Source organism: Amphiprion ocellaris, chromosome 10 (assembly GCF_022539595.1).
Source record: "Amphiprion ocellaris isolate individual 3 ecotype Okinawa chromosome 10, ASM2253959v1, whole genome shotgun sequence".
Classification (NCBI taxonomy): Eukaryota; Metazoa; Chordata; class Actinopteri; family Pomacentridae; genus Amphiprion; species Amphiprion ocellaris.
The window spans coordinates 445182-457066 of record NC_072775.1 but is presented as its reverse complement, the minus strand read 5'-3'; the positions used below and the strand labels follow the sequence as shown (position 1 = coordinate 457066).

The window sequence follows — 11885 nt, the reverse complement described above, 5'->3', positions numbered from 1 at the left end:
GTGATTCACTTGATTTATTACTCCACCAAGGAACGCAGTGGAGTTGCGTGATAATCAGCGTTGGTCTGTCTGTCAGCAACATTACTAAAAAACAGACCAATGGATTTGGATGAAATTTTCAGGGAAGGTCAGAAATGACACAAGGACCAAGTGATTAGATTCTGGCAGTGATGCAACTTATAGTCTGGATCCACGGATTGGTTAAAGATTTCTTGCAAGATAGCGGCACAATCACATGATTGTGATCCCATTACAAATCCACTGCTGAGGACTATGAAACTGTAACTGTGGATAATTCCTACTTTTTAAAGAAAATTTTAATGCTTTGAAGACATTTTTAAGTCATTTTGGACCCATTTGTGGAGTTACAAGAAGATTTGTGGACTTGCCTTTGATTTTACTTCATGGGCTGAGCTGTCAATCAAATGGCTCTGGGCGTGGCTTTCTGTCCAGGGTGAAAGGCAAAATGGAAAAAGCAATGACAAAAAAGAAAAACAAAAGGAAAAAACTAGGGGAAAAGTAAAGAGAAAATGTACCTTTATATTACCACTTTTAAAAAAATGTATTCCTCTTTATATTTACACATTTATTTCCTTATGTTTTTTAACAGATTTATCTTTTATTATGGCACTCCTGTGATTCCATAGGGTCAAACTTGTGTCATCTCTGTCTTAAAACCCAAATCTGAGCAGCTCTGTAATCCGCTCCAGGACAAAGTGACGTTCATTCAGAGCCACTATTTCACAGGAACAGATCCAAACAGTCGTCCAGCTCTGTAATGCTGTTGTCCACGTCACCATGGCAACAGTTTGTCTGATGCTGTTCTCTTTTCCGCCTCCGTTTATACACATCTGATTCCTTCCTGTCTTCGTTTTCTGTCTCCAGCATATGAGGAGGATCGTGAAGTTCATGTGAGCCGGGAGGATCTGGGATTTGTAGTTTTTGTAGTTTCTCTGCGGACAGGGCTGACTGGAGGTTCTCGTAGAACCTGGAGACGACGGAGACAATCAGAGTTAGAAGGAAGAGGATGTTTCATACGGTTAGGAAGCTTCACATCCAACCTGCAGACTCACCTCTGTATCCGTCTGAGGTTCTCCTCCATCTTCTGATTGGCTATCTGTGTTAGGAAGTCGACATACTCACGTTCAACCAGAAGCTTTCCTTGGTGGCTCAGAGGAACCTCCAGGCAGTGGGTGCTACGAACCGCCTGGAGGGACAAATACAGCAAGAATTTTACACCTTCTGAAAGTAACACACACAGAAAAGCAAAGTGGGACATACACAGTCCACAGAGTGCAACACAGCAATGAAAATATCACTAAATGAAACTGTTTTAGTCAAATTAGCGTCATTTAAAGCAAGAAGAATGAGCAATTAGCAGATCCTATTACTCAAGTATGAACAGAAAACTATGTTTGGATTCATGTGATACTGAAGAAAATGTAAAAATATGATTATTCCCATGCAAGTGTTCAGTGTTTTTGTACTATTTATTGATGTTTACTTGCTTTCTGTTTTGTCCTGCTGAATGTCTACATTTATGACACACATCCTACCTAAAATCACAGTGAACATCTGATCCACCTCCCCCTGAAAGGTTCATTCCATGTCAATGGGACTTTAGCTGTCAGCGGTGACAGAACGTACATTTTCATTTAAAAATGACAGTTTAATGGAGCTCAGTGGTGCCACTATTGCACCTGTATCTGCAGAAATGTATATCGGTAGCTTTGGTTCGGTTACAGATGAAACTTGTGCTCTGACTCAAACACCACGTGGACCACAGTGATGCTGGGTCTGAACACATGAGCTGAAGCATCAGTGAAGATAATTTTGGTTAAATTATTGTTTTTTGATGGCCTTGTTCCTTTTGTTATCATGCAAGACTGAGTCGTCAATGTAAGAAAATAACTCTGCAAGTGTGCCACAAAAAAACACATTAGAAAAAAATTCTAAATAATTACAACAGTATCAAACTACACAACAGTCGTAAACGAGTCAGGGCGTACTGCGATGGTCTTTCCCGTCTTGCCGACTGTGATCCCGGAGTTCCTGAAGCCTGAGTTGACGGCGACGGAGTGCTGCAGGAGAGAAGAGAGATGCTGAGATCTGAGCAGACAGAGTGTTCATGTTTTCATTGGATAAACCACATCCAGTACTTCAAACACAATGAAACTGAAAGCAGCTCTCCGCTATGTACAGCTTCATACAGCAGAGTGAGTTTCTGTCAGTGTTAAAATCATTTCACAATCAGCAGCAACACACTGAAAAACCTTAAGGTCTACAAGGAAAGTGAGGATGCAGTCAAACATATTACGACGAATCTTTTTTATTCATGAATCATCTTCACACAAAACGCAGAGAAAGAGAAAACCTAACTCAGACCATCGTTTGGAATGAGAATTCTTCATCTACAGCATCTTGGAGAACTTGCCACAGTTCTTCTGAGGATCCTCATTCAATCAATCTCTTTAAGGCTCCTTATATAATATTTCTAATTCTTTCCCTTAAATGCTGACATGAGCAGCTGTAAAAATGAGCTGATTGCCTTCATATGCACTATTCACACAGGGTCACACAGGATAGGAAGTCTATAAACTGCATCACTGCCAAAATCTAATCAATTGGTTCTTGTGTCATTTCTGACCTTCCCTGAAAATTTCATCCAAATCCATTGGTGCGTTCCGATCGTCGCATACGCAATGATACAGAAATCTTTAACAAACCTCCACATTCGACCAAAATGATTAGAAATTTGTCCAGAACTCGCTCAAAAAATCCTCTTTTCCTGTTCACAATCTGTCCAAAATGAGTTAAACATCTAGGATGGCTTAGAAGGGTTCCAAAACTGACTAAAAAGTATAAAAACACGTCCAAAACGACTCTAATCTGACCTCATGAAGTAAGTATGTTCCCTAAATGTTGTCAAAACATATCACAAAAGATTCGAAATATGTGCAAAATGACTAGAAATTACTCCAATTAGTCTAAGATGGCTGAGAAGGGTTAAAAGAAATAACTAAAAATGGGTCCAAAATCACTTTGAAATGTCTTCAAACTATTACAATTTTCTTTAAAAGTAGGAATTATTCACAGTGACACACCAATAGGAAGCAACGTATGACACTGGAACAACAGAGGCAACTTTTCCATGATGTGTAACAACACAACGTGGGCTCTGAAAGAGAACAAACCAAACTATCTAGAGACACAGACAAACCCACCACCAGCTGTGCATCTTCCAGCCTCCTGCACTGAACGTGGAGCACAAAGGGCTCAAACTTTAACACGGCATCACCGCTGGATCCGGCCAGACCAGACATCTACAAAACACAGACATGTAGTGAAGCACAACATCCAATCACCATTAATTACTAGAAATAATCAATAACAGGAGTCCGTCGCGTCTCACCAGGTCGTCAGAAGTGCATTTCTCATGTGAGACAAACAGCCAGACACAGTTCTGTTTCTGGACATCGCTGCATAGTGAATCCTGTAGAAGAACAGATGGAAGGTACAGGAATGATGATACGAATGAATGACATTTTACACTGCTGTGTCAAAACAACCTAAAATTAAAAAAAAAATCTGTGGAAAATCAGGCAGCAAGAGTGACTGAAATCAACATCAAAAAACACATTCAAAAACTGTGAAAATATGGGCAAATACATGCAAAAGAATAATATTTTATAATGACTTCCATCCATTAAAACTACATATTTTATGCCACTTAAAAGAACATATTGCTATCTGTAAAAATGATGTTGACATGATGGACAGTTTCTGTTTTTTTTTTTTTTTTTTTTTTTTTTTTTTTTTTTAACAGTCAACATGTAAATTATTACCTGTTTTCTGTGTCTAGATGTTATCTGCAACTCAACAAAATGTCTTTTTAAGACAATAAGTTCGTAATTTTGGTTTATACCAAATAACAGACCATTTTTCTCTAAACCTAAGAAACATATTAGTCCTCATCTCCTGAACATCACAGAATAACCTGCTACGAAAAATAAATGAGTTATTCAAATGAAAAAAAGATTTTAGCTCATTAGCCCAGGGATGACAACTGGAGATGACCCAATTAAATTTCTCTTTTTGGTGTGTGTATATATAAAATGTTACAGCTCAGCTCTGAAGCTGCAAAAAAACAGGGAGACAACAACAGGGTGGGGACTAAAAGCAGGTTTTATTGTAATGCAAACCAAGAAACAAGGTGCACCGGAGACTACAAACCAGAACCAGGCTGCTGGAGCTGCAGAAGGAAGCAGCTCCTGTCAGAGCCAGACGCTCAGAGAGAAAAGAACATCAGGATCACGTTCGCTAAAGTGAGGAACCAAACTCACTCGTGGACACAAATGATTGTAATGAAGACGAACCTCCAGGAGTCTGACCCAGGACACCAGCAGAACTCAGGCTCAGTCTGAGCTCCTCCAGCTCAAGTCTTTTAAGCTCCACCTGTAACAGCAGCAACCTCTCTGCTGCTCACATGTTGAAGTCGAGCTGCTCAGAGAAGCTTCACCAGGAACAGAATCACAGGAGTCTAAACCAACCTCAACAGCAGTCACGACTCAGACAGACTGACTAAACAACCTGATCCAAACCTGATTCAAAGAACAGCTCTCTAACAGTGAAACCTCTGCAGCTACAACAGCTGGATCGTCGCTGTAGCTCTGTCCCTCTGACTGCCTCAACAGAACCTACCTGAACTCCCCCTTAGTCTTCAGGTGCTACTTGTGGCAGGTATTTATGCAGTAACTCCCACAGGCCCGGCAAAGCAACAGAGGATCAGCGACTCCACCTGCAGCCTCGGACATGCTCCCGAGACAACTGCTCTAACCACGTTCTCACCACACTACTGACCCCCAACGGACTCCAAAGGAGTTCCCTCTGAAACCTAACAGAGACAGAACCACAGCGACTGTCCACCGCTGTACAGTTACAGAATCCATAGAACAGACGCAAACACCAGCATCACACCCTGGAGACAAACTTTTCCTCTGAGCAAATGTACAGAATCACTTTAACTCACCAAGAGCTGCTTTTTAAGTCCAGAAAACACTCACCACACTTTGTCTCCCAACAACCAGAAAGCACAGACCTCCATAAAACGCTGAACAGCCAGGCCACACCCAGCGTCACTCCAGACACTAGACAGCACCCGTCTTTATTCACAAAAAATGACCAGTCTCTGCCCACGATGGTAATCACCCAGCAAAGCTACCGACGTTCACACTGGTTCTCCTAATGTGTAGACGAGCCCCCATTTGTTACAACTCAGCTCTGAAGCTGCAACAAAACAGGGAGACAACAACAGGGTGGCAACTAAAAACAGGTTTTTACTGTAATGCAAACCAAGAAACAAGGTGCACCAAAGACTACAAACCAAAACCAGGCTGCTGGAGCTGCAGAGGGAAGCAGCTCCTGTCAGAGAGAGACGCTGGAAGTGAGGGAGGTTTGATGCAGTTTGAGCCACTTAATCCCAGCAGGTGAGGCTCAATCAGCTGACGACCCTCAGCTCCCGAACAGACTCACCTGGTGTCCAGGTGGATGGTCATCACTATATATATATATATATATATATATATATATATATATATATATATATATATATATATATATATATATATGTATATATCACATGGATGAGGCATTCAGGGGCAACGGTAACACAAAAAATATTAAATTATAAATAGCTTTTATGCTACAGTAGTCCCTGAACGCCTCATTCAGCCCAGATTTTCCTGTCAGGTTTTCTATCATAACTAAATGTTTTTGTGATTTTCCAGCTGAGTCCTGGTTAAAGCTGGTCTCACCCCGTCTATGAGGATAATTCTCCCGGAGCAGGAGCTGGTGGTGAAGTATTCCTGGCAGCTGTTGATCAGAGAAACGACGTGTTGGATATGTCTATCCAGGTTTCCTTTCTTACTCTGGTCCAGTTTGTTTAAACTCTGCTGCTTCCAGCGGCTGAACCTCTGCTCCATGACTCACTAGACGGAACCACAGAGACGGCGAGGAGTTCAGGAGCTCACAGACCGAGTGTGAACACTTTAAAACATATTGTTAGTCCGTGGATGTAAACTATCCGCTACCAGGACGCCATTAGCTCCGCTTCTTCTTCTTCTGCTGCTGCTGCTTCTTCTGTGATGCTCTACCGCCTCCTACTGGACCGGACCTGCTACAGACTGGCGGGAAAAATAAAAACTGATTTCTGTCTATCACCTCTGGCTGATTGTAGTGAACCATAGACTGTATATAACCCCAACACATAATCCACATAATGCTTTCCTGTTAAAACAAGTGTTTTTTTGAGCCCAGACTGACATATTCTGACATGATGCTTCTTCTACTATACTTAGCATATTATAAGCTAAGCTAAGCTAAGACTGAGAAAAGCTAAGTTAAACTAGCTAAGATACATAGATAGACGATAGATAGATAAACTATAGATAGATATATAGACTATAGATAGATAGACTATTGATAGATACACTATATTGCCAAAAGTATTGGCTCATCCATCCAAATAATCAGAATCAGGTGTTCCAATCACTTCCATGACCACAGGTGTATAAAATCCAGCACCTAGGCTGCAGACTGCTTTTACAAACATTTGTGAAAGAATGGGTCACTCTCAGGAGCTCAGTGAATTCCAGCGTGGAACTGTGATAGGATGCCACCTGTTCAACAAATCCAGTCGTGACATTTCCTGGCTCCTAAATATTCCACAGTCAACTGTCAGCTGTATTATAAGAAAGTGGAAGTGTGTAGGAACGACAGCAACTCTGCCACCAAGTGGTAGGACACGTAAACTGACAGAGCGGGGTCAGTGGATGCTGAGGAGCATAGTGCCAAGAGGTGGCCAACTTTCTGCAGAGTCAATCGCTACAGACCTTCAAACTTCATGTGGCCTTCAGATTAGCTCCAGAACAGTGCTTCAGCAGAGAGCTTCATGGAATGGGTTTCCATGGCCCAGCAGCTGCATCCAAGCCATACATCACCAAGTGCAATGCAAAGCGTGGGATGCAGTGGTGTAAAGCAGCCACCCCTGGACTCTAGAGCAGTGGAGACGCCTTCTCTGGAGTGACCAATCACGCTTCTCCATCTGGCAATCTGATGGACCAGTCTGGGTTTGGCGGTTGCCAGGAGAACCATACTTGTGGGACTACATTGTGCCAAGTGTAAAGTTTGGTGGAGGGGGGATTATGGTGTGGGCTTGTTTTTCAGGAGCTGGGCTTGGACCCTTAGTTCCAGTGAAAGGAACTCTGAATGCTTCAGCATACCAAGACATTTTGGACAATTCCATGCTCCCAACTTTGTGGGAACAGTTTGGAGCTGGTCCCTTCCTCTTCCAACATGACTGTGCACCAGTGCACAAAGCAAGGTCCATAAAGACATGGATGACAGAGTCTGGTGTGGATGAACTTGACTGGCCTGCACAGAGTCCTGACCTCAACCCCATAGAACACCTTTGGGATGAATTAGAGTGGAGACTGAGAGCCAGACCTTCTGGTCCAACATCAGTGTGTGACCTCACAAATGTGCTTCTGGAAGAATGGTCAAAAATTCCCATAAACACACTCCTAAACCTTGTGGACGACCTTCCCAGAAGAGTTGAAGCTGTTCTAGCTGCAAAGGGTGGACAGACGTAAACCTTGGGTCCTGACATTCTTGTGGATGTTCCTCAGACACAAGCCTTGCTTTTCAGATCGTTCTGTAGAACATAAAGGTCTGGTTATACTTTTGTATCATTTCACAAAGAATAAAATAAAATGCCCTGGCATGTTTCTGTTTCTTCCAACCAGTTACAGTCATCTCAGGTCAGCTAAATGAAGGATGCAGCTTCGATATCCCTAAAAATACTGACAGGTGGAATTGTTTTGGTGAAACATTTGCATGCTGGGAGATGTGAACTGTGGTTAAAATGGACAATCCACCACAAATAACCGCAGAATTTCCAAAAACTCAAATGCAAATTTGAAATTTTAGAATAGCAGGGTGCTGCTTGGAAGTTGTTTTGAAAACCGTGTGGTATATTTTTATGCTTTTGCATATCTAAAATATACATAATTTGCATGACACATGAAGGAGTGGAGAAAGCCATCGGACATGAGCAGTCAGTGGTAGGTTTTACCTGCAGCCTTCATCCAGACCGCTTTGAACCATCCACCTTAACAGAACTGCAGATAAAACACACTGATCCAAGGGGACACTCCGGAATAACTGCTCAGAAATGGACGAAAAGCACAACAAAGAACACAATGTTCAGTCTCCAACCTCCCAGATCCCAGTGGAAGAACAGTCCATGAAGGCCAACATCCCAGACAAAGGCAGACGAATTAAACAATTCCAAATCTGTTTGAAACGATGTTATCAGATTATGCAAATTACTAAAGACTGCACTTTAGAATATATGTTATTACAAACCAGAGTTTAATCTCTCTTGTCAGTGGTTTTATCGATTCATGCGGTCAAGCTTTTGATGACATCCAAACTGGTAAAGCTCCATCATGTTTAAACTAATTAAACTATAAATATTGAACTGAAGCTTTATTCACCATAAATCAAATCACAGTATCTGACAGAAATTTTCCCCCAATTTGTTCAGCTTTCTCCCAGAACCTAGTAGATCAACGGGCAAACACATTATTAGGAAGGTGGTTTTAATGCTGTGGCTCCTTGGTTTCAGTAAAATAAACTCAGAATTGGTGGAAAACTTTGGTTCAGTCTTGCACATAAAATCTGAAGAGTGTCTCAGTCGACAGCCTGGTACAGCTGCATGTTTCCCTCAGCAGCAGCAGCAGACACTGTTCTGCACAGAATCTAAATGAAGCCACACAATCAGACACCAAAACAACACCACAGCCACAAAAATCTAAAGTCAGCCATCTGAGTTTGTAGAAAGAAGAAGAACTGCTTCACACGTGTAGGCTGGACAGTCTCAGAATGCAAAAGAAACAATAAAACAACAACGGTGCATCTTAAAAAAGCTAAAAACACTGACAGAAAGATATCTATCTATCTATGCATCTATCTATGTATCTATCTTAATGTTGATGTCGGGGTGTCTGTGTGAAGTGTTTTAATAACTAAACAGTGTTTTCAAAAATATTATGAAAAATGTCGAGTTTTGGGTCCAAAAAAGCCTTTAGATTTCACACTTTTTCCACAGTATTTTTGGTGAAAACAGTACAATACTGTTAGAATTCAGGTGTAATTTTAGATTTATTCATCTCAGTGCTCTTTTCTGACGGTTTCATTGCCACCAAACATTTGGCCAGCAGATGTCGCCATTTTAGACTGAATCAAACATCCAGGAGAAGAGAAACGTCTTAAGTGGAACTGCTTCAAGGTGATCAGTGCTTCAGAAAGCTTTGTTTTCACTATCTGCAGTTTATTTTCTATTTAATTGGTCTTACCTGATCATATACTGGTCTTTTATGCACCCCAGAACACTGAGGTATCTGATGGGAAATCCATCCAGTGAACACTGGAGGTTTTGGGAGTCACATTGTAGAGTTGGACACAATTTCAAAAACGCTTGGATAAAATGAAAAAGTCTCTGACTGGAGATAATACTGGAGGTATTGGAGAAAAAGGGAATGAACTGACCCATTAAATGGCCCAACAGGAGGATGATCAGGTTTATTAGAGCTGCTAAAAAGTTCACCTCTGTAGCCCAGAAGACTATTAAAACACTCATATACACTACTGTTGAAGAAATTTCACTCTTAGTCCTTGTTAGTTTGCTGTAGTGGATGTTTATTGGTATTCTAACCAACACAGAGCAGGAGTCTGTGGAGGTAAACCCACCCAGAACATCTGGAGAGGACACATTTTATAGGGATGATCAGAGAGTAGGGAGGCTGTAGGTAAATATAAGGTGAACAGTGGTTCATTTGGTTGCTAATCAGTCACAGAGGGGAAGACAACAAAGAACCAAAGGTGGTTGAATCAAAGCATCTGGCAGACAACAAAAGTTAAGAGGAGGTCTGACAGACAGTAATAAATGACAGAAGATAAAGAATTGTGGATAATGGTGGGAAATGGAATGAAGGAGTGACATTAGAAGGTATCTGTAGCAGAAGGTGCTATTTTATTCATCACTACGGTTCAAAGGTTTGGGGCTGCTCAGACAACTTCATGTTTTCCATGAAAATTCACACTTTTATTCATGTGCTAACATAATTATGGAACTTGCCGCTGATGCAAATCAGCAAAGGTGGAAGGTGAGGGTCCAACCAGCAGAAGTAGGCTGAGGAGGGTTCATAGCCACCTCGACATTATAGCTTCTCCTGGAGATTGAAGAACGTGTAAAGGCCCACCAGCAGGAGATCAAGGACCTCTCCAGAGCCACTGAAAAGGGAAGTCAGTGGCTGTGGATGAAGAGAAAGGACTCCACCTGGAACTTCAGGTGAGTAGATGGCATCTAGGGGGTGAACCTGGGATTCACTGCTGAACCCTCTGGAGGTGTCGTGGACCGATCAGTGAAACACAGAGGAAGGAGGACACTCACTAGATACCCAGAGGATGTCCTCACCCACTGGACCATCCCACAGAGTCTGAGGGGTCTCATGTATGCAAGAAGGGATATCAACATCTAGTCCTACACAACAGACTGCACAAAGGTTTTCTAATCATCAATGAGCCTTTCAACACCATTAGCTACCACAATGTAGCATTAGAGCGTACATTAGTTCAGGATGGAATACATTTGATCAAGACTGGGATGTTTTCATGGCATGTGGTTGAGTAAGGGCTTTGGAGCCACTCGCTTTCTTTGGAGTTTTTGCAGTTACCGGTATGACTGTACACAACTTGGTTTTTGTTCCTGATGTGGATTATGGAGATCATGACTCAGACAATCAACTGGATGGAAGGAACCAACGGGGAACTTTACACATTCTGTTGCATTTCGGCTACAAATATGGACTTGAGAATGTACGCTGGGGTTTCGTATCGAGGGTATCAGACTTCAAGGAGCTTTGGCACAAAACGTTTGAGGACTTTTAGCAAGAGTTTGAAGTGAACCAGCACCCAACACAGGAGTGATGGTTGCTGGAAATGTTCCTCTGTACCCCTATGGAGATATTCCATTAAAAATCAGCTGTTTCCAGCTACAATAGTCATTTACCACATTAACAATGTCTACATGGATTTATCATTCATTAAATGTCATATTCATTGAAGAAAAACTGCTTTTCTTTCAACAATAAGGACATTTCTAAGAGACCCAGACTTCTGAACGGCAGTGTAAGTTAACATGTAAACGCTGCATCGCTCTCTGTTTCAAGAAGCACATCTTGTTTCTGCCTCTGATATTTAATAAAGTCAAGAAGAAAAGAACCTGACACACAGCAGCTGTGGGCAGCACACAGATTGTCTGCAGATCTAAGAGTCCAGCAAAACCCCAAATTACATCCCTTTACAAAGTCTTCATTGTGAGATTGAAACACTATTCTAACAGGTTCTGCTCCAGCACATTAATAGCTGTATTTTGACAGACGTTTCCATCCGTTATGTAAGAGCGCCGCTTTGACAGCGAGGTAAAAGAAGACATGAGAGTTGATGTGTGATGTTGCAGATCTCTTGGTGTGAAACACTAAAGACACAAACTGAGGCTTCAGAACAATATCTGTGCAGAAATGTGAAGAAATATTGGAAACTGCTGCAGTGAAAAAAGAAAATAAGTAAAAAAAATACTATAAAAACGGAACATTTTGCAGCATGGGCGCCAAAGAAACAAGACTAATGTTCAAAAACTATAAAAACAATATAAATAATGGTAAGTATTTCTACCATAGGGATATTTGAAGTTGATTTAAACATAGGAAAAGAATGAATTACTGTTTGTGAATGTGTTGATTTTTGACGTTGATGTTTTTGAC

The 11885-nt window shown here is 41.5% G+C and overlaps 1 protein-coding gene across 1 annotated transcript; it reads right to left on the bottom strand.

Annotated features, from left to right (window-relative positions):
- Positions 1 to 509: 509 nt before the first annotated feature.
- On the bottom strand, positions 510 to 6126 carry tyw3 (tRNA-yW synthesizing protein 3 homolog (S. cerevisiae)). The gene is made up of 6 exons (XM_023285336.3): positions 5814 to 6126; positions 3413 to 3493; positions 3225 to 3323; positions 2010 to 2081; positions 1074 to 1207; positions 510 to 988 (listed from the first exon to the last, which is right to left on the bottom strand). The coding sequence occupies exons 1-6, from the start codon at positions 5979 to 5981 to the stop codon at positions 742 to 744; spliced, it is 801 nt and encodes a 266-aa protein (XP_023141104.1). The 5' UTR covers positions 5982 to 6126; the 3' UTR covers positions 510 to 741.
- Between the last annotated feature and the right edge of the window lie 5759 nt (positions 6127 to 11885).

Bases quoted from the DNA above. Each gene is read 5' to 3' on its own strand.
- tyw3 (XM_023285336.3), bottom strand. From the start codon at position 5,981: ATGGAGCAGAGGTTCAGCCGCTGGAAGCAGCAGAGTTTAAACAAACTG. The intron at 3,494-5,813 runs GTGAGACCAGCT...GTTCTTCTACAG, and splicing joins GAATTATCCTCATAGACGGG to GATTCACTATGCAGCGATGT. The intron at 989-1,073 runs GTGAGTCTGCAG...CGTCGTCTCCAG, and splicing joins AACCTCAGACGGATACAGAG to GTTCTACGAGAACCTCCAGT.